At 38.3% G+C, this 21169-nt stretch overlaps 10 protein-coding genes across 10 annotated transcripts; all 10 read left to right on the top strand.

Annotated features, from left to right (window-relative positions):
- Positions 1–1859: 1859 nt before the first annotated feature.
- Positions 1860–2450, top strand: LSM04_003011 (AP complex; the record flags this gene model as incomplete). The annotated part of the gene is made up of 1 exon (XM_067337147.1): positions 1860–2450. One exon carries the CDS (start codon positions 1860–1862, stop codon positions 2448–2450), a length of 591 nt encoding a protein of 196 aa, XP_067189702.1.
- A 777-nt stretch (positions 2451–3227) lies between these two features.
- LSM04_000583 (uncharacterized protein) lies at positions 3228–4109 on the top strand (the record flags this gene model as incomplete). Its single annotated transcript, XM_067337146.1, has 1 exon — positions 3228–4109. One exon carries the CDS (start codon positions 3228–3230, stop codon positions 4107–4109), a length of 882 nt encoding a protein of 293 aa, XP_067189577.1.
- A 617-nt stretch (positions 4110–4726) lies between these two features.
- On the top strand, positions 4727–6085 carry LSM04_009281 (Myristoyl-CoA:protein N-myristoyltransferase; the record flags this gene model as incomplete). The annotated part of the gene is made up of 1 exon (XM_067337145.1): positions 4727–6085. The coding sequence occupies one exon, from the start codon at positions 4727–4729 to the stop codon at positions 6083–6085; it is 1359 nt and encodes a 452-aa protein (XP_067189991.1).
- Positions 6086–7002: 917 nt separating this feature from the next.
- LSM04_000213 (WD40 repeat) lies at positions 7003–11331 on the top strand (the record flags this gene model as incomplete). The annotated part of the gene is made up of 1 exon (XM_067337144.1): positions 7003–11331. One exon carries the CDS (start codon positions 7003–7005, stop codon positions 11329–11331), a length of 4329 nt encoding a protein of 1442 aa, XP_067189563.1.
- Positions 11332–11611: 280 nt separating this feature from the next.
- LSM04_001187 (uncharacterized protein) lies at positions 11612–13273 on the top strand (the record flags this gene model as incomplete). Its single annotated transcript, XM_067337143.1, has 1 exon — positions 11612–13273. The coding sequence occupies one exon, from the start codon at positions 11612–11614 to the stop codon at positions 13271–13273; it is 1662 nt and encodes a 553-aa protein (XP_067189604.1).
- Positions 13274–13575: 302 nt separating this feature from the next.
- Positions 13576–14595, top strand: LSM04_005625 (uncharacterized protein; the record flags this gene model as incomplete). Its single annotated transcript, XM_067337142.1, has 1 exon — positions 13576–14595. The coding sequence occupies one exon, from the start codon at positions 13576–13578 to the stop codon at positions 14593–14595; it is 1020 nt and encodes a 339-aa protein (XP_067189834.1).
- A 234-nt stretch (positions 14596–14829) lies between these two features.
- On the top strand, positions 14830–15312 carry LSM04_008622 (uncharacterized protein; the record flags this gene model as incomplete). Its single annotated transcript, XM_067337141.1, has 1 exon — positions 14830–15312. The coding sequence occupies one exon, from the start codon at positions 14830–14832 to the stop codon at positions 15310–15312; it is 483 nt and encodes a 160-aa protein (XP_067189971.1).
- Positions 15313–15607: 295 nt separating this feature from the next.
- Positions 15608–16591, top strand: LSM04_009660 (Target SNARE coiled-coil homology domain; the record flags this gene model as incomplete). The annotated part of the gene is made up of 1 exon (XM_067337140.1): positions 15608–16591. One exon carries the CDS (start codon positions 15608–15610, stop codon positions 16589–16591), a length of 984 nt encoding a protein of 327 aa, XP_067190010.1.
- An 851-nt stretch (positions 16592–17442) lies between these two features.
- LSM04_003063 (uncharacterized protein) lies at positions 17443–18765 on the top strand (the record flags this gene model as incomplete). Its single annotated transcript, XM_067337139.1, has 1 exon — positions 17443–18765. One exon carries the CDS (start codon positions 17443–17445, stop codon positions 18763–18765), a length of 1323 nt encoding a protein of 440 aa, XP_067189705.1.
- A 697-nt stretch (positions 18766–19462) lies between these two features.
- Positions 19463–20608, top strand: LSM04_002916 (WD40 repeat; the record flags this gene model as incomplete). Its single annotated transcript, XM_067337138.1, has 1 exon — positions 19463–20608. The coding sequence occupies one exon, from the start codon at positions 19463–19465 to the stop codon at positions 20606–20608; it is 1146 nt and encodes a 381-aa protein (XP_067189693.1).
- Between the last annotated feature and the right edge of the window lie 561 nt (positions 20609–21169).

The following is a 21169-nucleotide window of genomic DNA, read 5'->3' as shown; positions in this document are numbered from 1 at the left end:
GTTGTGTTTCTTTTTTTTTTGCTTTCGTAATGTACTTTGATGTACATCCCTCTCTCTATGTTCACCTTTTAATTTTTCTCTTTATATATATTCGGGAGCATGTATATAAAAGGATATGTCGTATATATATATATATATGACATTGCCTTTTTTTTCTCTCTGTACGTGTACGTTTGTGCGTGGGTTTATGTCGTTGATAGCCGATCGTGTGGGACTGAATGGAGAAGGAAGTAATATTTTTTGTACTTTCTTCATTTCCGGTGTAATCTTTCGTTTGATAATTAATTGAGTACAGTCCCCATATCAGTCATTAGACAGTGATTGCGTCAACTCCCCCAGCACTCATTTACTTCAGTCTCATTATTATTATTATTATTATTATTGGTGCGGTCGCTATTTTTTTTTTTTATTTTGTACTTTGACCGCTCTTTTTTTCCCCTTTTCTCTTTGTTTGTGCTTCACTACCCTTATATATGCAGAGAAGATTAAATATTAATGCTATTGTCATTGTCATTTTTTTTTTCTTTTTGCATATCTTTTGATTCGCACACTGGGGTGTGGTGGAATAGACGCTGAAGTGAGAAAGAGAGAAATATGAATAGATACTGAGTGTTCACTACGGGGTTTTGAAAAAACACATAAATAAATAAATAAATTATATATATATATATATATATATATATATATATATATATATATATATATATATATATGGATAGATGTATGTTGTTTTTCTTTACTATTCATAAAGAGAAATGGGCAGGTGGGATAAAGAGATACAAAGAAACTGAAGGAAAATGCCAGAAAGTATATTTGAATGAATTGCTGGAGTGGGGAAGTGCAATTGTGGTGTTCCCGATTAGGGTGAAAACCGAAGATGAGGTCAACCAAAAGAAGTGTGTAGAGTGGGATATTCTAAGATCTTTTATACCTGTGGGGTAGGCGTGGTTATTTTCCCTCTTTTTTTTGCCAAGAAAGGGTTAATTATTATTATTATTATTATTATTATTATTATTATTATTATTATTATTATTATTAGTGTTTATATTTTTTTTCAGTGGAATACCCCTTCCCACATACACACATGCGTAGATAATCATATGCACACGAACCCAAATACGTGTTTAGATTAACGAATTCAATCACATATGTAATTGTGTTTTTTTTTTTGTTTTGACTTCTTTTTCTCTCATTTTGTTTTATTTATTTAATTATTTCTTATGTGCTTCCACACGTCTACGTTTGCTTCCCATGAAAGAGGGACATTTTTTTTTTTGTTTTTGTTTTTCTAATTCGTTGTATTTGATTCTGAAACTCCTCTGGTTTTTCTTTCTATTTTCGCTCTTTCATTCTCTCTCGACCTTTTCTCCCTTTTTTTCACCACGTGTCGTCTTTTTATGACATAGCCGTGAAAATATATATACGCGTATATATATATATATATATATATATATATACGAGGGAGAGAGAGCCAATGGAGGAGACTTGCTATAATACAATCATGAGTATTGACAGATGTTTTTTTTGTTTTTCTTTTATGATCCTCTTCTTGTTTGTCAATAGTATATATATATTCGTGATGTTTTTTTTTTGCTTGCTTATTTGTTAGTGGTATGCTTTCCTTCTATCATTCCTATTCACTTGATTTTTTTTTTCTTTCTTCTATGTTGTGTGTTAGTGGTAATAGGAGTCGTGGCATTCCGAGAGACAGTTGGTGGGGAAGAATAAGTTGGTAAGGTGGAACCCATTCGTTACGGTCTCTTTTTTTTTAATTGCCATTTTTGGACATTTCACTCTCTTACCATTTTGCATATATATATATATATATATATATAGTATTTACACTAAAGTTCAAGTGAATGACCATCGAGTTTATTCTCCTTGTGAATAAACAGGGTCAGACGCGGCTGGCGCAGTACTCTAGTTTCTTACCTATTGTAGAACGCACAGCTCTTGAGGGAGAAGTTGTACGAAAATGTCTACAACGACGTGAGGTGGATTGCAACTTTGTAGAACATCTACACTATAAACTTATATATCGACGATACGCCTCACTCTTCTTTATTGTTGGTGTGAATAACAGACGTGCGGCAGCGGCAGCAGCAGCAGTGCCAACAACAACAACAACAACAACAACAGCGGAAATAGCAGGAGTTTCCACATCTAATAATAATAGTACACCAGCAGCAGTTGGAGAAGGAGGAGAAACAAACAGTGCGGAAGATATTCTTCAGGAAGGGGAGTTGGCGATGTTTGAGTTTATTCATTTGTTGGTAGAAACATTTGACAAATACTTTGAGAATGTCTGTGAACTGGATGTTATGTTTAATGTTGAAAAGGCTCACTTTATTTTGGAGGAGATGCTTGTTAACAGTGGTGTGGGGGAGACGAATAAGATGCTGACTCTCCAGCCGCTGGTCTTAATGGACAGGGAACCCCGAAAAGTGTAAGTTCAGTTGCTGGAAAGTAGAAAGTAGAAAAGAAGAATTGAGATTCGGTGGAGTGTTGCTTTTTTTTTCGTTTTCTATTGTTTCTACTTTCTTGATGTGTAGATGCAGAAAGGAAGTTGTTGCACCTACTATTTAACACCGTCACTGTTTATGCATTTTTTTTTTCTCTCTCTCTCTCTCTCCTTTTCTTTTGTGGTGATATTATAATTACCCTCCCTAGTTGTTACGATCGTTTTTCTTTTCCTCTTCTTGGATGATCTCTTGATACAGGAAGAGTTAAAACGCAGGGAGGGTTTGGTTGCTTGAGAGTGAGGGATAGAAGAAGAAAATATCTTGAGATAGACTATTTTCCTCATTTTTTTTATCTTGGTCTTCTCTGATTATTCGTTTCCTTTGTTGTGTATGTGATGTGGCATTTGTCGTTGATGTCAAATATTAATATCCATCTGTTTATACTTTTTTCGGGGGTTGTGTTCTAAATAAAGAAGGCAAGGTAAGAAAGGGAAAGGGCAGGTATATTTATACATCTATATATATATTTTTTCTCTTTCTCTCTCTGTGTGTGGGAGTGGTGGTCTTTGTGTGTTGGATCACTGAACCTTTGTTATCTTGTTGCCTCTCTACACATACTAAGAGGGGACTATACATCTATATATCAATAAATATATAGATCCATATATATATAATTCATAAAGAGAATCCCTCCCTCCCCCAAAAAAAAAAAAAAAAAACTCACGGAAAGAGCAAAAAGCAAACACTTCCGAAAAAGATTGAGGGATGAAAGTGACACAAATTGGCGTTCGAACGGCCAGTGATAAAGAGGAAGAGGCCCGTGAGAAAGCCCTCTTGGAGGCCATCGCAAAAGAAAATGAAAATCCTTTTCAACAAGCGGCCCAATCCATCTTTAGTGCTGCTGGGTATTTGTACAGCAATTATTTGTATACATCCGGTACATTGCTGCTTCTTTGGACATGGTGGGGTTTATATCCAAGTTACGCACGTTTTCGACACAAACACATTATGCGTTTTCGACGACGACGACAGGTGGAAGTGCGACGGGCGTTATTTTACACCCATCACATACCAAAATGGGATAAAAAGTATCTTCTGCGTGTGGAACTACCCCAATGGTCGCGAGAAACAAAAAACCTACTGCATAAATCCCTGCTAAACGACAGGAACACATCCTCCCATGCCTCATCCCTCACCGTATCGCAATATACAACAGACATTACTCACTCTCATGTTGTGTCTTCCATAACGCCAGAAAGTGAAACGCACGAGGCCGCCCCACTCATTACCGTGCAGACCTCCGCTGCGGCCACCTTTGCCGGTGCGGCCTGCGCCAAATCTGAGAGTGCCGTTGTGTCGGTCATTCACGCCATGAACGACGCCCTCCCCCGCGACGATGTGGACGTGGACGTGCAGGCGCTGCAGCAACAAGTACGGGCGGTGCTGCAACACGCCCACACAACCGTAGTGCTGCGAGAAACACACAACACGCGGCGATCGGTGCCGTTGGGCCGTGAAGTGTGGTGGGCCGCAGCGGATGAAGCTAGGCGACGGCGCGAGTGGTGGTTTTGGATGCAGATTCTCGTGGTGGCCCGTATACTGCAGGATCTTCTCGAGATGCCAGAGATGCCAGACTTTGTGCAGTAATATGGCATATATATATGTATATATATATATATATATATATATATATATATATATATGGCTATGGATATGAATATGATTGTATTTTGTGTTTGTGTATGTATGTTATTGACATTGGGGCGTAGGAAGCGCGATTTAGCTTGAGGAAGATTTTGAATGGAATCAACGTGATGTAGACGGTCATGAAAACGTAAATGGTGATTTCTCTGTGTATATATCTATTTATATAAACCTCTTAGAAAGTTATTTATTTACTGTTAGTTTCAGTTTTTATTTCTATTTTGATATCACAGCTTTTCTTTCTTTGTTTTTTTTTGTTACAACTCCGCGTTTCTGATTAAATAAGCTACATAAAAAGGATACAACAACAACAACAACAAGAAGAAGAAATAATTTAAAAAAAGGCAAGCAATTTGGAAGCGAAGAGCCTTACGAAGAGTTTTTTTTTCGTATTGGTTTTTCCCTTTATAATTTGGGGAAGCGTTAAGAATAATACAAAGGAACGAAGAACGTAATCAGACGATAATAATAATAATAATAATAATAATAACACACACATACAACAGGCAGCGTAATATATATATATATATATATATATTTATTTATTTATATTCTTCCATATGTCGGACAAAGCCTCGGATTCTCACAAGTTTTGGAACACACAGCCGGTGCTACAACCCGGTAGCAACGAAGCGGATCGTGTAGGGCCATTAGAGCAGCAACGGACTGTTGAAGAAGTTCTAACTGAACCGCTTCCCATTCCATCAACATGTGAGTGGTGGACCCCAAACATGGAGGATGAGAATGATATGCATTCCATCTATGAACTTCTGCGGGACAATTATGTGGAGGATGATGATAGTATGTTTCGCTTTAACTATCAGGAAAGTTTTCTTCGTTGGGCACTCACACCACCTGGATATTATCCATCATGGCATGTGGCGGTACGACGCAAACGTGATAAGATGCCTTTGGGTTTTGTCTCTGGTATCCCTATCACAATGCGCATGGGTACTCCAAAACACATTCTAAAGAAGAGAGACCAGGAGACTAAAGAAGAAGAACAAAAGAATGAAAATGAAGATTATCTTGAACCTCGAACGATCTGTGAAATCAATTTTTTGTGTGTACATAAATTGCTTCGTGAGAAGGGTATGGCTCCTATTTTAATTCGTGAGGTGACACGTCGAGTGAACTTGTGTAATATCTGGCAGGCTGTTTACACTGCGGGTAAAATGTTACCAACCCCTTTTTCCACAGGTCGGTACTTCCACCGTAGCTTAAACTGTGAAAAGCTAGTGGATATTCGCTTTAGTGGGTTACCCTCTTCCTATAAGAAATTTCAAAATCCAATGGCAATGTTAAAACGGCTTTATCAAGTACCCAAGACACCCAAGACACGTGGATTACGTCCTATGGAAGCAAAGGATGTTCCACAAGTAACGAAACTTCTGCGTGAAAGTTTAGCCGCTTATGATGTTGCCCCAGTGTTTAACGAAGATGAGGTGGCGCATTACTTACTACCACGTGAAGGCGTTTTAGTTACATACGTGGTTGAACGTGAAGTGGTTGCTGGTAGTGGTAATCAGAAGGATGATAATGCTCATTCTGGTGCTGGTGGAACTACATCAGATGAGAAAAAACAGGGTAAAGGTGGATCTAAACGTGTTACAGATTTTTTCTCCTTTTTCTCCCTTCCGTCTACTGTCATTGGTAATAGCAAATACAATATGTTGAATGCAGCATATGTGTACTATTATGCTGCCACAAGTGTTCCTTTATCACAATTAATGAGCGACCTCTTAATCATTGCAGATCAAAAAGGTTTTGATGTCTGCAATTGTGTTAGTATTCTTGGAAATGGTTCTTTTCTGGAGGAGCTTAAGTTTGCCCCAGGTGATGGTAGTCTACATTATTACTTCTATAATTGGGCATACCCAACGGTGGAACCCTCTGAGGTTGGTTTGTGTATGTTGTAAAGGAACGAAAAGAATGAATGTGCGATTGAAAAAAACTTATGGAAGAGGTAAAACTGGAGATTGAAAGGGGTATAGAGAGATACTTACATATGCAGATGCACAAATATACATATGAAACCAAAGAAACAAAGAGGAGGGGAAAAAAGAAGCAAATGAAAAAAAAAAAATAATAAACTTGGTAGAAGGAAAGAAAGAAAGAAAAATGTAGGAAGAGTGTAGAAGATAGAAAGAAAGGGACTACTAAGGACATGAAAAGGAAGAGCAAGAAAAATGAATGATATATGGGTATTCTCTTTTACCTTCTGTAAGGGTAAATGAAAAAATACTTATTACCCTCATTCTTGCTCAACTTCTCATGGAGGGATGCTGTTTCTTTCTTCACACACTTATTGCATGCAAACATACCAGCAACTATATTGTTGGGTAACACATGGATACTCAAGTAAGAGTGCGTTTGGGTTTCCAGGAAATAGTCTTGTTTTCTGGGATGGTAATTGCACTTTGAGGTGGTTATGTTACATGGCTTTGTATCTTTAATAAACCCTCTTATTACTATAAAACTACTGTGAATCTGTTTCTTTTTTTTTCTCTTTTGTGCGTATGCATACACTCTTATAATGCCTTAATTTTCTTCTTTTTTATTTTTTATATTCTAAAGGTTAGGTGAGAGCCTGGGATCATAACAATACTGCATAAAACAGGTCTAAACAAAGATATATAAAGGAATTAGTGAAGATAAAGTATTCTTTTCTCTTTCTCTTTCTTTCTACCCCTATCCTATCTTATTTCACTCTCTTATTTATATATACCTGTATAAATATATATGTATATATTTTGTGTATATAAGTAAATATATACATATATCATCAATTCCTGTAGACATATTTACTTTCTTCATTCCTTACTTCACTCTGTAAATGAGTGATACCGGATGTGATGAGACACCTTCTCCTGTGGCAACAATGATTGTACGACGGCAGTGTTTTCCCCGTGTTCCACCCGAATTGCTGCTGAGAGAACATGCGGAAAGATTCCGTCTCACTGGACTGACGTTGGCCTCATTATTGAGCGCCGTCACACCACGTGTGTATGATGTATTACCGCCTTTTGTAGCACAGACTGATATTAATGGTGAAGTTAATCACGAGCTTATTGATATTATACTAAAGGATATGACAAAAATGCCTACTGTGACAAGGGAACATATTAAGGAAACAAATATTACAAGAAAACGAATGACCTACGAAGAAGGAAAACTAAAAGGATTACTAGGTGCAACAAAAACGCAGTCTAGTTCATTAAATAATACTGCCATAGAAAAAGAGGATGTACAGAATGAAAATGTGCCATTTATCTTTGAAGAAGCCTCTCCCTCACGTATCACCGCTACTGGAATTGTGAGGAGAAAAATACCCTTAATGGAGATGGCAGATCTATCAGCACAAAGTGTAAGTGATCGTCGTTTATTTACCCGAGGTGAAACAGCACTGCCAGATTTTGATGTAGAGGAACGTGAAGTATTATGGGGTTATGATACTGGAGCGGTAGTACATGTAGGTTTACGAACTTTTGCTCTTGACCTTCAGGTATTACGACAATATGAAACATTATTACCAACGCATCGTCGTCGTCGTTGCTCTAGTAGCGAAATACAAGTTAGTTCAAGAGAAGTAAGTATGGATGATAACTCAGGTGATTCATCTAGGATGCTACTTGAGGGAAAAGGTTCTGCCACTAAAACGGAAAAATATACTGAGGAACGTGATGATACGATCGATATTATGAGTGAGAGAGCTCCATATGGTGTTTCACTTTTAGGTTATCATCCTGTTGGAACTGTTTGTTGTTTGGTCTATGATGCTGCTAATGATCTTGCAATTTCTGGAGGAGACGATGGTTCATTATTAGTTTGGGATTTACATCAACGATATAGAGCAGCATATAGAGAACGTCATGTAAATGATGATGAGTTACGACAAATGCGTCCCATGCAACAATTCTCTAAATACGTTAAATCACGACGATTAGTACAACAAATTCGTCATGCCCATAATGGTGGTATTAGTACTCTTGCCACACACTGTGAATTATTACTTAGTGGTGGTGTAGATGGAACTGTAAAAGTGTGGTCAACGGAGCAGTCATCATCTCATAATTCTTTTTCTGTTGCACCTCCGCAATATATTGAAAGACAATTATTTCGTTGTCGTGGTTGGGTAAGACATATTTGGTGTGCACCTGAACGTAGTGTACAGGGTGATGATGTAATTATCACTAGTGAAAGTGGTGATATCACATGTCTTAAAGGTTCTACAGCTTCTCAACAACCAATTGTACAAACTTCACGAGGACGACATAAATTACTCTTAGATGCTCTTCGAGAATCAGGGAGTCCATTATCTATGCCAGATACTGATGGTAAAAGACGGTTGGGAGTGGTTTCGCCACCTTCAACACTTAATTCTCTCGTAAGGGTAAAGTGTAATGAAGATGAAAGTACACTTCCAGATTTATCACCAGAGGAGAGAAAAGCTTTTAGACTTCTTAATAGTGGTGTTATCACACGAGCCTTACGTAGGACTCGAACATTACAAACTATTAGTGAAGAAGCACGTTTAGCAAGTTCAGTTGGTAATAGATTTTCTCTTCGAGATGAAAGTACAAGCGCTATTACAAGAATTATACCTTTGGTAGAGCGTAATCTTTTTATTACGGTAGGATATAGCTCTATGGTACGATTTCTTGATATGAATCGAAGAACTGTAGCAGGAGTAGTAGAACATCCTTCTCTTACTGCTGCTTCTGAAAGAGGAAAACGAGATGGTAATACTACTATCAATAATAATGGTAATGGTACATCAAACACAATGAAAAAAGAACCAAATAGTCGAGTTAAAAGTGTACAGTTTAAAATAGATAGAAAAGGTACTCATGGACTATGTGGTTCGGGTAATACTTCTCATGGTATAATAAGTGGTAAAAATGAAGTATTGCGTTTTATTGATGTCTTGTATGTTTCATCCTGTGATTATCTTCTGTTACTGGATAATCGTAATACTGTTTTTCTATGGGATTATGCTGAAAATAATATGCTTACCTCTTGGATTGTTCCTAATGTGAATGAGGGTGGAAAACAGAATATAGCTTTGTCTCTATTACCATGTGGTACACGTCACTATGAGAGTGGTTGTATTCGTAGTAAAAATCGTGTGCGAAGTCGAACACTTTATAGACCACAAAGACGTGTAGCATGTTACTACAAATATACAGATGAGACCGAAGAATCAAGGATGTCTGATGGTGATTTAACAAGAGTCACTAGAATACCATTCTTTGTTGTATGTAGTAAGAGTTTAGAGTTATGTGATATTGTGGTGGAATCTAACGCACGATTGGAGTTTCAGGGGCATCAAGACAGTATTGTTGGAATCTTTATTCGTAAAGACCCTCTTTCGTCATCTCCCAAGAATAAAAAGGTAAACAAGGAAATACTATTAACAACAACTACAAGTAGTGGTGGTGTTACTGTTGAAAAATCGGAAACTTTTGATAAAAAAACGACAAATGCAGTAGATGTAATTGGTAGGAATACTCAACAGGGTCATAATATTGCAGCGCACAGTAGAGGTGGTGATAGGAAAGTTGGACATTATTTTGAAGCAATTGATAAGCTTTATGATAGTTCGGGACATGATAATAATACCAAGTTAAATAATGAACACAATCTATCTCTTCGATTTGAGAAATCACTTCGTAAGACAGAAGATAGTAATCGTCTTCGTGTATTATCTTGTTCTGTAGATGGAACTATTTGTTTTTGGGGAAATTTATTTGAACCACTTCGTACATTTAATCATAAAACAATTGCAAAGGAAAATGCAAAATTTTGTACTACTACTACCCACAAACCAGTTTCATTAGATAATGTGATTTCTCCTTTTGATGCACCACTTCGCATCTTAAAAGACAAAAAAACAGGAAAAGTAATTGAGATTGAAAATGATGGATGTGATGACACCACAAGTTTTTACTTTAGTGCTCGCTGGAATTTCGCCATAACTGGACATGATGATGGTAGTATACGTTTTTGGCCTTGTAATCAACAATTAGCAACATTTGCATGGCACAAGCGAATTCATCGTAATGCTGTTTCTGGACTTATGGAAGCCCGTATTGGGAGGACGGAGAAACAACGACGCATAGATGTTCTACAGGGAAAATCTCCTGAAGATATCTCTGGTAATGAATGCATCGAATTACTTGCAACCGTCTCCTACGATGGATATTTAGCGGTGTGGGAACGACCTGAAACGGCAAAGATCCATTTATACGCCCGTACGCGTGTGAGTCAGAGCGAGTTACTTTGTGTTGCCTTTGATGAGATGAATCAATTATTTATTGTGGGCGACAGCAGTGGAATGGTGAGTTCGTGGTCGGCGCGGGATTTGGAGCTGCGGTGCAAAATTCCATCGCGCCCAAACTCCCCATGGCGGCCTGTTGTGACTGCTGCCGGTTCTGATCTCACTTCCAGCGGCCTCTTCGCCCCCACCGCAGTCCCCGCAAGTAATGATGGGAGGAGTAGTGAGAGTGTAAAGTCGACAAGGGCGAAACGCGTAGGACACACAGAGGCGGTAACGGCACTTTTGGTGGATGGAAATCTCGTTTTCTCTGGCGGAGAGGATGGACGAGTTTTTCTGTGGGATCTTAACTTTGGAGTTCTTATACGTGAGTACTTTCTTCTACACGATACTGAGATTATTGCATGGCACAGGAGATGTCGGAAGTCGGAATCGGAGAAAAAAATGCATGGAACAACAATGTATAGTAATGAGACAACCTCTCGCACAGTTGGGGTTTCTAGACCCACTACGGAGATGATGTGGTTTCCAAGTGAAAATGTTACTTCTCTTGTTTTGTTAAAACGTCGTCGCGGTGATTTTCTAGTTGCTACCCGTGAAGGCTGGATTTACCACTTTAGGCAAAAAGAACCCTATCCTTACTCTACATATGAGCATAATTCATCTATACGATGTATGTGTGTTCTACAAGAAGGTTGGGATAGTGAAGAAGAAGAAAAAGAAGCAAAAGGAAGAGAAGATAATGTAACAAATAATTCAGATAGTGGAAGTTTGGAATTTACAGGGATTTTTCTTCGAAAAAAAGATCTTGCATTCGAGGTGGCCATTGGATGTGAAAATGGAAAAATAGCTGTAATAAGAGAAGCCTTTTTTTCAGCTACTGTATAAATTTATTATTATTCGTTGTTTGATGTGGAAGGAAGAAGAAAAATTTACTCATTCTCTTCAGTTATCTTTGTAAAATATCTTCTTTCTTTTTGGAATTTGTTACTGGAAATCTTTTTTGATTCCATCTGCGAAGAGAATGGGATCGGAAAAAAGAAGAAAATATATTATATTATTTTCTGATCTTTCTAATGTGAAATTTTTTTTTCTTTCTTTTGTCTTTCATCAGAGTAATTCCACATGCCCCTCCCTTCTCTCTCTCTCACTCTCTAAGTCTGCATAAATGAAGGAAAAGGAAAGAGGACGGGGTACTATAGCAAGGCGAACCTCTATTAAAGCATGTACGCGTCTTCAGTTTGTATGTTTCCTTTGTACGTTTTCTTTGTGTGCTTCCACGTGGATTATATCATTTAACATAATAGAAAAGGATGAATGGATAGAAAATCGTACAGAAACTACTTTTCAGCATTGGATAGATTCTTACCTGGAAAAGGCTTCTACAATAATGAATGATCTAAACTATTCTTTACCTAATACCAGTGATGAAAATATTAGAGAAAATAAAGATTTTTGTAATATAATGGTAAACTGGGTATGGGAAGAAATAATTCCTTTTCGCTATAATGCCAAATTTAGAGAAGTTTTACTTTCACATCGTAAGAGACACATGGACGTTTTTAGTGGAAATCCACAAATAGGACAAAAGTATATTATTTGGTCTCTTAGTGGTGGATTAGGTAATCGTATTCAGTCTTTAGTTAGTATTGTAATAGCTGCACTCCTGTCTAAACGTGTTATTTTAATGAAAGATTGGTTTACGCCGTTAAGATCTTCAAAGGCACCACCCATTAGACCAACATTATTACCTTTTGTGAATAGTGGTAATAAAACGGAAGCATATCGTTATGAAAATTTACGAGAATTATTTTGGTTTTCTAATGGTGAAAGTTCTCCTCGTGTACCTAATGAATTTATGTTTTGCGGTTTATTCCCTATGATGTCACTTAAAGAGTTTGAGGAAATATATCCAAATGAGTTTAGAATACATGGAAATTCAAAGGAAGTGGAACTCTATAAAGATGGTCACGTAAAAATTGATATACGTGCTCGTCATGATAAAAAATTAAATTTATGGAAACATTTTGCTTGTGTAGATTCAGAGAGTCATGAAATTGATTTTTTTTCAAAACAGAAATTTATTTACATTTGGACAAATCAGTACTTTCTTCCTCTTTTTTATGTAAATAAACGAACACAAAAAATAATAAGTAATTGGTTTTCAACAAATCCTTTTAGATCAATATTACCTTTAATTTTTCTTCCCTCACGACCTGTTATGTTTCGTGTTTTGCGAACTTTGACGTTAAATCCTCTTTTAAAAAAGCGTAAATTTGTGGGAATGCATATTCGATCATTTAGACGTAATCATCTTTCACATCTTATTAAATCATTTTCCTATTGTGTTGATCGTTTGATTGATAAAAGTCATTCTGTGCAGAATTTCTTCTTGGCTACTATGCATAGTACGGTTAAAAAATATTTTAATCATTTACCATTAGAAAACAAAGCCAAGTTCTTTACACTGGAATCTACGCGAAATGTAGATGAACAAAGTACTGGACAGGGTTCAGTTCGAGAGTGGGAAGCAATGACAGATGTAGTATTATTATCGTTATCTAAACATCTTTTTTTATCCCCATCTTCAACTTTTGGTTTTCTTGCTGCTGCCGCTGGGGAAATTGAATCTATTACTATAGTAAACACAAGAGACTCTTTTACTAATTTGAAGAAAGATACGTGTTCAATACTTGATGGAAATATAGTTGGGGAACCTTGTTTTGCATCTTGGTTTAGACTAGACTCCATATGGCATCGCCGTAATCAAATTGGGTGTGAAATGGATGAAATGCCTGCTTGGTCTCTTAACTGTGGAACTAATAGATAATAACATGCAATTTCTTTTTTTTCGTTTATTATTTTTCTTTTTTGTCTGGGTTTTATTATTATTATTATTATTATTATTATTGTTATTATTATTATTATTATTATTCCCTTCTTTATATATTTATTTGCCTACTTTTTCATTTTTATGTTTTAAGAACTATACTGTCAGTAATATGTATATATATATATATATATATATATACATGTGTGTGTGTGTCCTTTGTGTTTTTTTTTCTTTTTCCTTTTCTTCCGTTTACTTTTCTTTATTGTATCACCAAACTTACAGTTCACATGTAAAGAAAAATGGAACTTGTAGCACCAAAAACAGTCGCTTTGGATGAATCGGTGGATCGCTTCCAAGTCTTACGAGACCGACTTTTTGATGTTGGCGATACGTGGTATTCTATGCGGGCTGAGGAGAATCACTTATTATACGGCTCCTCTGTGACTGGAAAACCCAAGGAAGTACATAAACCCCCAGAGAGACGATTTTTCAAATGTTTTTACGATTCATTTAAAGAACGGGATGATAGATATCATCTATCTCTCTTAGGTGATGTTATTGCAACGGAATCCTTAGAACGTGCCACACTGAAGAGTTATGAAAGTGAAGAGTTTAGTAGTATTACGCGTTATGCTGGTGAAGTGATGCGGGTACCGCAGTGGTGCCGTTTTTACTTTACCAAACTTCCCATCTTTGAAGCGGAAGAGATGGAGCGGCGAATGATTAAAAGGGAGTTTTACGCCATGTTAATGGAGGCCGTTTCTATTTTAGAAGTTCTCCACCGTCGTGTGATTTTATTCACAGAAGAGCCGGCGGCCCGTAGTGATATTGCGAGCACAGAAACACATGAGTGGATTGAGTGTAGACGACAGCAAGTGGAGCGGGAGCGGCAGGAGGAACTGGCAGAGCATGCACGGGAACGTCAACGTGGTTTACTTTATCATGACTGGAAGAAAAAACAGGAATATCAAATTTTCTTATTTGAGCAGAGTGAACAGGAAGAGCGAATGGATGTAGAAAGACTTCAACGCCTTCACATTGGTACAGTGGCCCAACTTTTTCACGCGGAACTTAAAGAGGCACGTTATCATCAATTAAAGTATCAGTTAAGACAACGTTTACTGGATCCGCAATTGAGTCGAAATATTATGGCAGAGGAGGCAACGGAAAGATCATCCATTATGCTTTTACAGAGAGATCAATTTCGTACTCTAGAGGCAGAGGAAGTAAAGAGTTTTCTCTGGACTAGGCGTAAAATGATGATAAATGATGATGTGCAGAGTGAACGCTGTGGTAATTTGACAAAGACAGTTATGTAAAATAAAGATCATGTGTTTTGCAAGGTATGGTTTTCAATGAGAAGCATTGAAAAATAGTTTTATACTCTTTCTTTACACATATGTATTACAAATCATGAAACAATAATAATAATAATAATAATAATAATAATGCAAGAGAAAAGTAAATATCATGCTGTTCTTCATTTTATTTATTTTTTTGATTATTTCCTCCTTTTTTTTCTTATTATGATAAACTCTTAGGGATTGACAGAAATGGCCGCGGTACCAAATCCTTTGTCTTCCTCCAGCGATGTCTTGTCTTCTCAGTTAAAAGGTGTTCGTGCTGAGGCTGGTGCATTAGTGACATTTCGCGATTCCCCGGCATTTGAAATGGTAATGCGTCTTAATCAGCGCCATAAGGGAAAACTTGTCGCTGCTGTTCTTACAAGGAGCGATTCATGTGATGGAAGTAAAAAACCTCTTGATCATCCAGTGACAAAAAAAGAGGACAAGTGTAGTGTGATACATAGTAGTAGTAATACTGAAGAGCCGCGATTGATATTTGTCCCTGAGGCGTATGAGTCTTTTCTTGATAATGAGATGCAGAAATGGTTGGATCCATTTCATGGTCGTGGTGATGCTGTTAAGCCAAAAAAACGTCGTACTGAAGATAACGATGACGGTAGTGAGGAAGATGATATTATGGATGACAGTGAGTATGAGGCCATGAACTATAGTTCTTTATCCTCATGCTAATGTTGATATATATATATATATATATATATATATATATATATCTGTGTGTCTGTGTCTGTGTGTGGAGTGAGGAAGGGGAAGTGATAAAAAAATTTTTTTATGGATGTGCATCTATGTGTCATATCAGTCGCAAACAAAACATATTCAAATGCATTTTATACCTTTTCTGTATTTTATTTTATTTTTCATTTTCTTTTAAAACAAATAATAATAAGGTAGTATTAGTTTTTTTTTGTACTGTCTTTTTTCTTTTCGTTATTGGTATAAGAAAGATAAAGCACAACAAGTAGCAATCATGGTTGTCCAACGCGATCGAACACAAGAATTATATGCACTCTTTGAGAGTACAAAACATATGGATGGATCTGGTATTCACGATGGGGTTGCTACCACACACAACGAGCAAGTTTCACTCCAATCTCACAGGGGTTTACATTCAAGTAGTGAAGTTCAACTATTTAATCGCTTTGCACAGGCGTTTTCAGCAGATTTGGCACGGGTCTCGGAGACTATCATGCGGTTAACGAAACTTACGCAGCGACAAAGTGTTTTTGAGGATCAATCTTCAGAAATAACGGGACTAACACAAGTGGTGAAGTCTTCCTTACAACGACTTCATACCGATTTGGAGACCCTTGAGGAACTCAAACAACGGGCATTAGAGGCACAGAAGTTAGCTGCGGCAAAATCAAGCGGTGGGGGATCTATGGAATCACACAGTTTATGGGGTGGAGGCAGAGATGCAGAATCTTTAGTTCGAGCCTCTACAAAGCATACAGATACTGTTGTAGAAACACTACGAACACGTCTTGCAAGAACTGGACAACAATTTCGAACAACGCTACAGCAACAAACAAGGTCAATGAAAGATAATGCTCAACGTCGTCATATGTTTACAACAGGTGAACGTCCACAAACTTTTGAAAGTGCTTTATTTCAAGATCAGGAGCAGCATCAACTTCAACAACAGCAATTAATGACAGGTTCTAGTAATGTACAGTACTATAAACAACGGGCTGAAGCGGTACGAGAATTGGAGGCCACTGTTATTGAAGTAGGTGAGTTGTTTAATGACTTTTCTAGACTTGTCCATGAACAAGAAGAAGTTGTTCTTCGGATTGACACTGATGTGGATACAGCACTACGACATGTAAACGCTGGTAGCAATGAATTAATGCGTTATTTGGCAAATCTTAGTTCAAATCGTGGTCTTATATTAAAAATATTTGGTATCCTATTCTTTTTCTTGATTTTCTTTGGATTTGTTGTTGTTCGATAGTGTTAATGATTATGGGAAGCAAAAAAGTAAATTACAGACGGAATTTTTTGAGTTTATTTTTAACGGTTTTCTTCTCCCGGCGTGCTACTATTATTATTAATCTCCTGTGTAATCAATTGATCCATACAAGAGAAACAAAAAATAATTAAAATAAGAAAAAGAAAGAAAAAAAAAATATGAGCAATGATGAAATGGATTATATGCTATCTGAGTTCTTTTTTTTATTCGTTTTTTTTTTTGTTGTTGTGACATGGGCTCCTAATTTTTTTCTTTTTGTTCTGTGTTCTACTATGTGCTTACTTTGATTATGAGCCTATCCTTCATTTCTATTGCTGTTAGCAATGTTGGATAGTTGTGCTGCCATTTGAACCGAGGTACTTGTGTGTGTGTGTGCAGTGTGGGTATTCCCCAACAAAATCGCACTAGTGAAAAGAAGAAAAAAAGGGTTCCCCTTTCCTTTTCTGTCATTTGATAGACGTGGATGTATTTTTTTTTGTATTGCAGTCACTCTTTATATTACCTCTTTGATTCTTTTTTGCCACTTTTTTTTTTTATTCTTTCTTTTTCTTCTTGTACAATATCGTGGGGTGTAAGGCTCTCCCTCGCTGAGGCACCTTTTGCCCTTTGTATATTGTATCGGGCTTAAAGGACTGCCGGTGGTTTAGGCTAGCAGTGGAGGCAAGAGTGCATCCAAACACACGAACACACAAAGGGAGAAAAAAAAAGAAAAAGAACACGGAAAGTGATTCATCCTAATTTCTTTCCTTATTCTCTTTCATTTTTTTTTATTTCTATCTTTTTATCTCTCTAACGGGTGGTTGTCTCTGTGTGTCTGTGTTCTCTCCACTTCGATGATTCACCCCAAACTCCTCCCATCGCAGGAACTCGCCCTCCACCGTGTGGCGGCGCAGCAGCACGAGTTCCCCAAACACAACCCGCAGCTCCACGCCGGCGGCTTAATTCCCATCGCCGGCGACGCCCCGTCGTCCCCCGCCGCCGCTCAGTCCCTCGCCTCCCGTGCGGCCCCCGCGACGCCCATCGGCACGCTCGCCTGCGGGGGGTCGAACAGCACCGCCCCGGCCGCCATCGCCCGGCCAGAGATTCGTCCACGCCAGGAGTGGGCCGCCACACTGGAGGATGTCGATACTTTTGTGTTGCCAGAGCACCATTTGATCGGTGCTCTGCCAGACACACGACGACGCATAGCGGTGCAGTATATTGCAGATCAGTATGATCGTCGGTGGCTTATACAGCGATCGCTGACAACATCAACTACGGCGACGGCTACAACTACGGGGGTGACGAAGGGAAAAACAGGGAGCATTGATTCAACAAGTGCAACACGTTCACTTATGCCATCCTTATCACAATATGATATTTCTCTTTCACTATTTGAAGACCTTATTACGGCGTTTGAAGTGGGCTCCTATTGTAATCCTGAAATTCCTGTACAACGACAACCTGTTTCTAGTTTCGACAGTGTCATCGCAATTGGAGCCGATGCTGCCGTAGTAGAAGAAGTACGCCAATATTGGCTTGGAAAAAGGCAAGCTTTGGGGGGTAATGTACCATGTATTCCATCATTGCATATGAATGTTCGAGAGGATAATCAATCTGCACTTTGTCATGCTGATCTTTTACAATATTGCCCACTTCCATTTAATTATAGGGATTGGTCAATATCAGTTAAACAGCGACGTGTTCCACAAAGTTATGAAGGGAATATAGTTAAAAAAGAAGAAGGGAATGACGAATTGGATGAGGATGATCGGGCAGAAGTAACAGGTAGAAAACGAAAACGTTGTATCAATGAAATAACATGTTCATTAAATGAGGATTTTCTAGAGGCTGAAGAAAACGAGCGACAAACACTTGTGTCGTGTGGACTAAAAGTTGCACAGGCAGTGTTAGAACGCGAGGAATTGAAACTAACACATACTCACTTAGCGCTCTATGAGTTAGCTCTTTTGCGACAGTTTGCAATGGTGGAACGTGACACACTCGATGGTGGAACTACATCAAGTACTCCCACTCCATGGGTAAGTGATGAAGCTTTACAAGAAGAATGGGGTCGTGATGATGAGGCAGTGGATAAGTTCCACGATGGAATGGATGCTAGAGCTAAGGCTGCAGCTTTGGAAAGTGTAATGGCGATTAGCAGGCGAATTCGTTGAATTATTAAAAGTGAAATGAATTAATAAGAAAAAGAAAAAATGATTGATTCGAACGATAATGGCGCGTTGACTCTCTTTCTTTCTTTTTTCTTTATCTGTTGTTGTTATTCTTCTGTGTATAGGTGTGTGTGTGTGTGTGTGTGTGTGTGTGCATGTGTTTGGATGTGTGTCTGTATATAAATGTATGAGTTTCTCTGCGGTGTTCCGTATCTCCGTCTGCATGGAATGAGGTAAGTTGGGGGATAACACTCTATCTTCTAATAGAAGTAAGAAGGAGAGTGAAGGGCGGTTAAAATAAATGAAAAAGTAAAGAATAGGAGATTGACTGAAATGGGAAGAGGAAACGCTTGCTATTATTTTTGAGTGTATGCACTGTGTTGCATTTCTTTATTTCTTAAGTGTTTTTTTTTTTGTTTTTCTCTTTTTCTCTTTGTTTTTTACTTTCTGCTGTTGTGTTCATCTTCTATTTTTTCTTGACCTCTCATGTGTTTCTCGTTCTTTGTTTGTGGGTATTTTTTTTATTTTTATGACTAGTAAGTACCCCAGAATTTTGTTTTTCTCTTTATCCCCATATAACTTCTGTGGTGAGGGAAAGAAAAAAGTATTAATAAGAGGAACTTTTGTTATAGGTAATATTAACCAGCGAACAGTACTATACACACAGACACACACACACACATACACAAAGAGAGAGAAAATGCTTCGCTCACCGCAGCCTCGTTTTCCCCAACCGCCATCAGGTGGTTATCAACAACAACAACAACCCCCATCCCTACATCAGCAAATGCCACCGATGCAACAACAACAGCAACAACAGCCGCAGCGACCAATGAGCAACCAACTTCCTCAAGAAAGCGTACAACAGCCACAAGAACATCAAGACGTAGTACATGATACACAGTTTGATTATTACGGGCAGTTACTTGCAACAGCCAGTTCAGATCGTACCATAGGAATTCACCAAGTTCGTAATGGTCAACTTCAGCGAATTTCTACCCTTACTGGTCATGAGGGTCCTGTATGGATGGTAAGTTGGGCCCATCCTCGTTTTGGTCTTGCACTGGCATCTGCTGGTTACGACCACAGAGCAATCATATGGAAAGAGACACCTCAGGGTTCACAACAGTGGCGACCAGTTCACGTTATTGATTGCCATCATGGCAGTGTAAATGCGGTGCAGTGGGCACCCGAAAGTCCAATGGTGGCAACTGCCAGCAGTGATGGTACAGTGGCAGTTACCGTGTATCAGGGTGGAGTTTGGCGTGAGAGTGTGAAGCTCAGCAATAATAGCAACAATATTGCCCATGCCATGGGAGCGACGAGTGTCTCATTTGCTCCACTCTGGCCACCACAAGGGGATATTGTTTTACTCGCATCTGGTGGTTGTGACTCACAAGTGCGTTTGTGGTGCTCGTGTGGGGGAGATCCCGCGGCGCAGACATTTGAACTTCTCGAGTTGCTTGACGGACACACAGATTGGGTTCGCGATGTGGCATTTGCGCCTTTGTGTGCGGCCACACGTCATGCCGTTGTAGCCTCATGTGGACAAGACAAAAGTGTTATCATTCACCGCAAACCGTGGGAACAAGTTGGGTCTGCTATTCAAGAAAGACGACAGGGCGGATCTGCGAATGGGCAACAGCAACTTAAAGAAAGTTGTAGCACTTGGGAGCGCAGTGTGGTGCTTTTTGATGAACCTGTATGGCGGCTCTCATGGTCTCCAACAGGAGAAATGCTGGTGGTTACAACAGGTAATTCAGAGGTGTATATTCTTCGTGAAGACGCTGAATTCACACAACCGTGGCTAAAGACTCCTCTCAGTGAGTATCAAAAAGAAAAATAATAGCAATCATTACTGAGAAAAAAGAAATGAAAAAAGCTGGGGTAAGCGGAGACAAAAAAGGAAGAAGAAGAAAAAAAAAAAGAAATGATGTTGAGACGACGATTGTGATAACAATCAGTGAACGAGGTGGCATTGCAGATCAATTACTCTCTTCTTTTAATAGAAGTATGGCGTTTTGTTTTTGTTTTTTGGTAGAGAGAAAGCATGAAGGAAATAGTGAGCAAGAAAAAGAAAAAGAAAAAAGAAAGAAAAGATCGAGGAGATTATGAAAGGAAGAGTTAGAAATATGCCTTAATAATAGGGTTATTGTATTTCTAAATACTGATGTATGTGTGCTTCTGTGTCTATGTGCGCTCTGTTGGCCTCGCAGTAATATCTCTCTTTTTCTTTTGCTCTATATCGATTTTCACGATAAAAAAGAAAACCATTTCCTCCTTTCCTGAGACGTTAAAAAAAAAAAGGATGACTCGTGAACGAAGATGGCGAGAGAGTACAATATAAAATCACACCATGTGATTGTTGTTGTTTTTTTTTTTCTTTTTCTGAGCTTCTGCAAGAAAT

Source organism: Trypanosoma melophagium (genome assembly GCF_022059095.1).
Source record: "Trypanosoma melophagium isolate St. Kilda chromosome Unknown ctg3segment0, whole genome shotgun sequence".
Lineage (NCBI taxonomy): Eukaryota > Euglenozoa > Kinetoplastea > Trypanosomatida > Trypanosomatidae > Trypanosoma > Trypanosoma melophagium.
The sequence above is the reverse complement of the archived record's forward strand: the minus strand, read 5'-3'. Positions and strand labels throughout refer to the sequence as shown.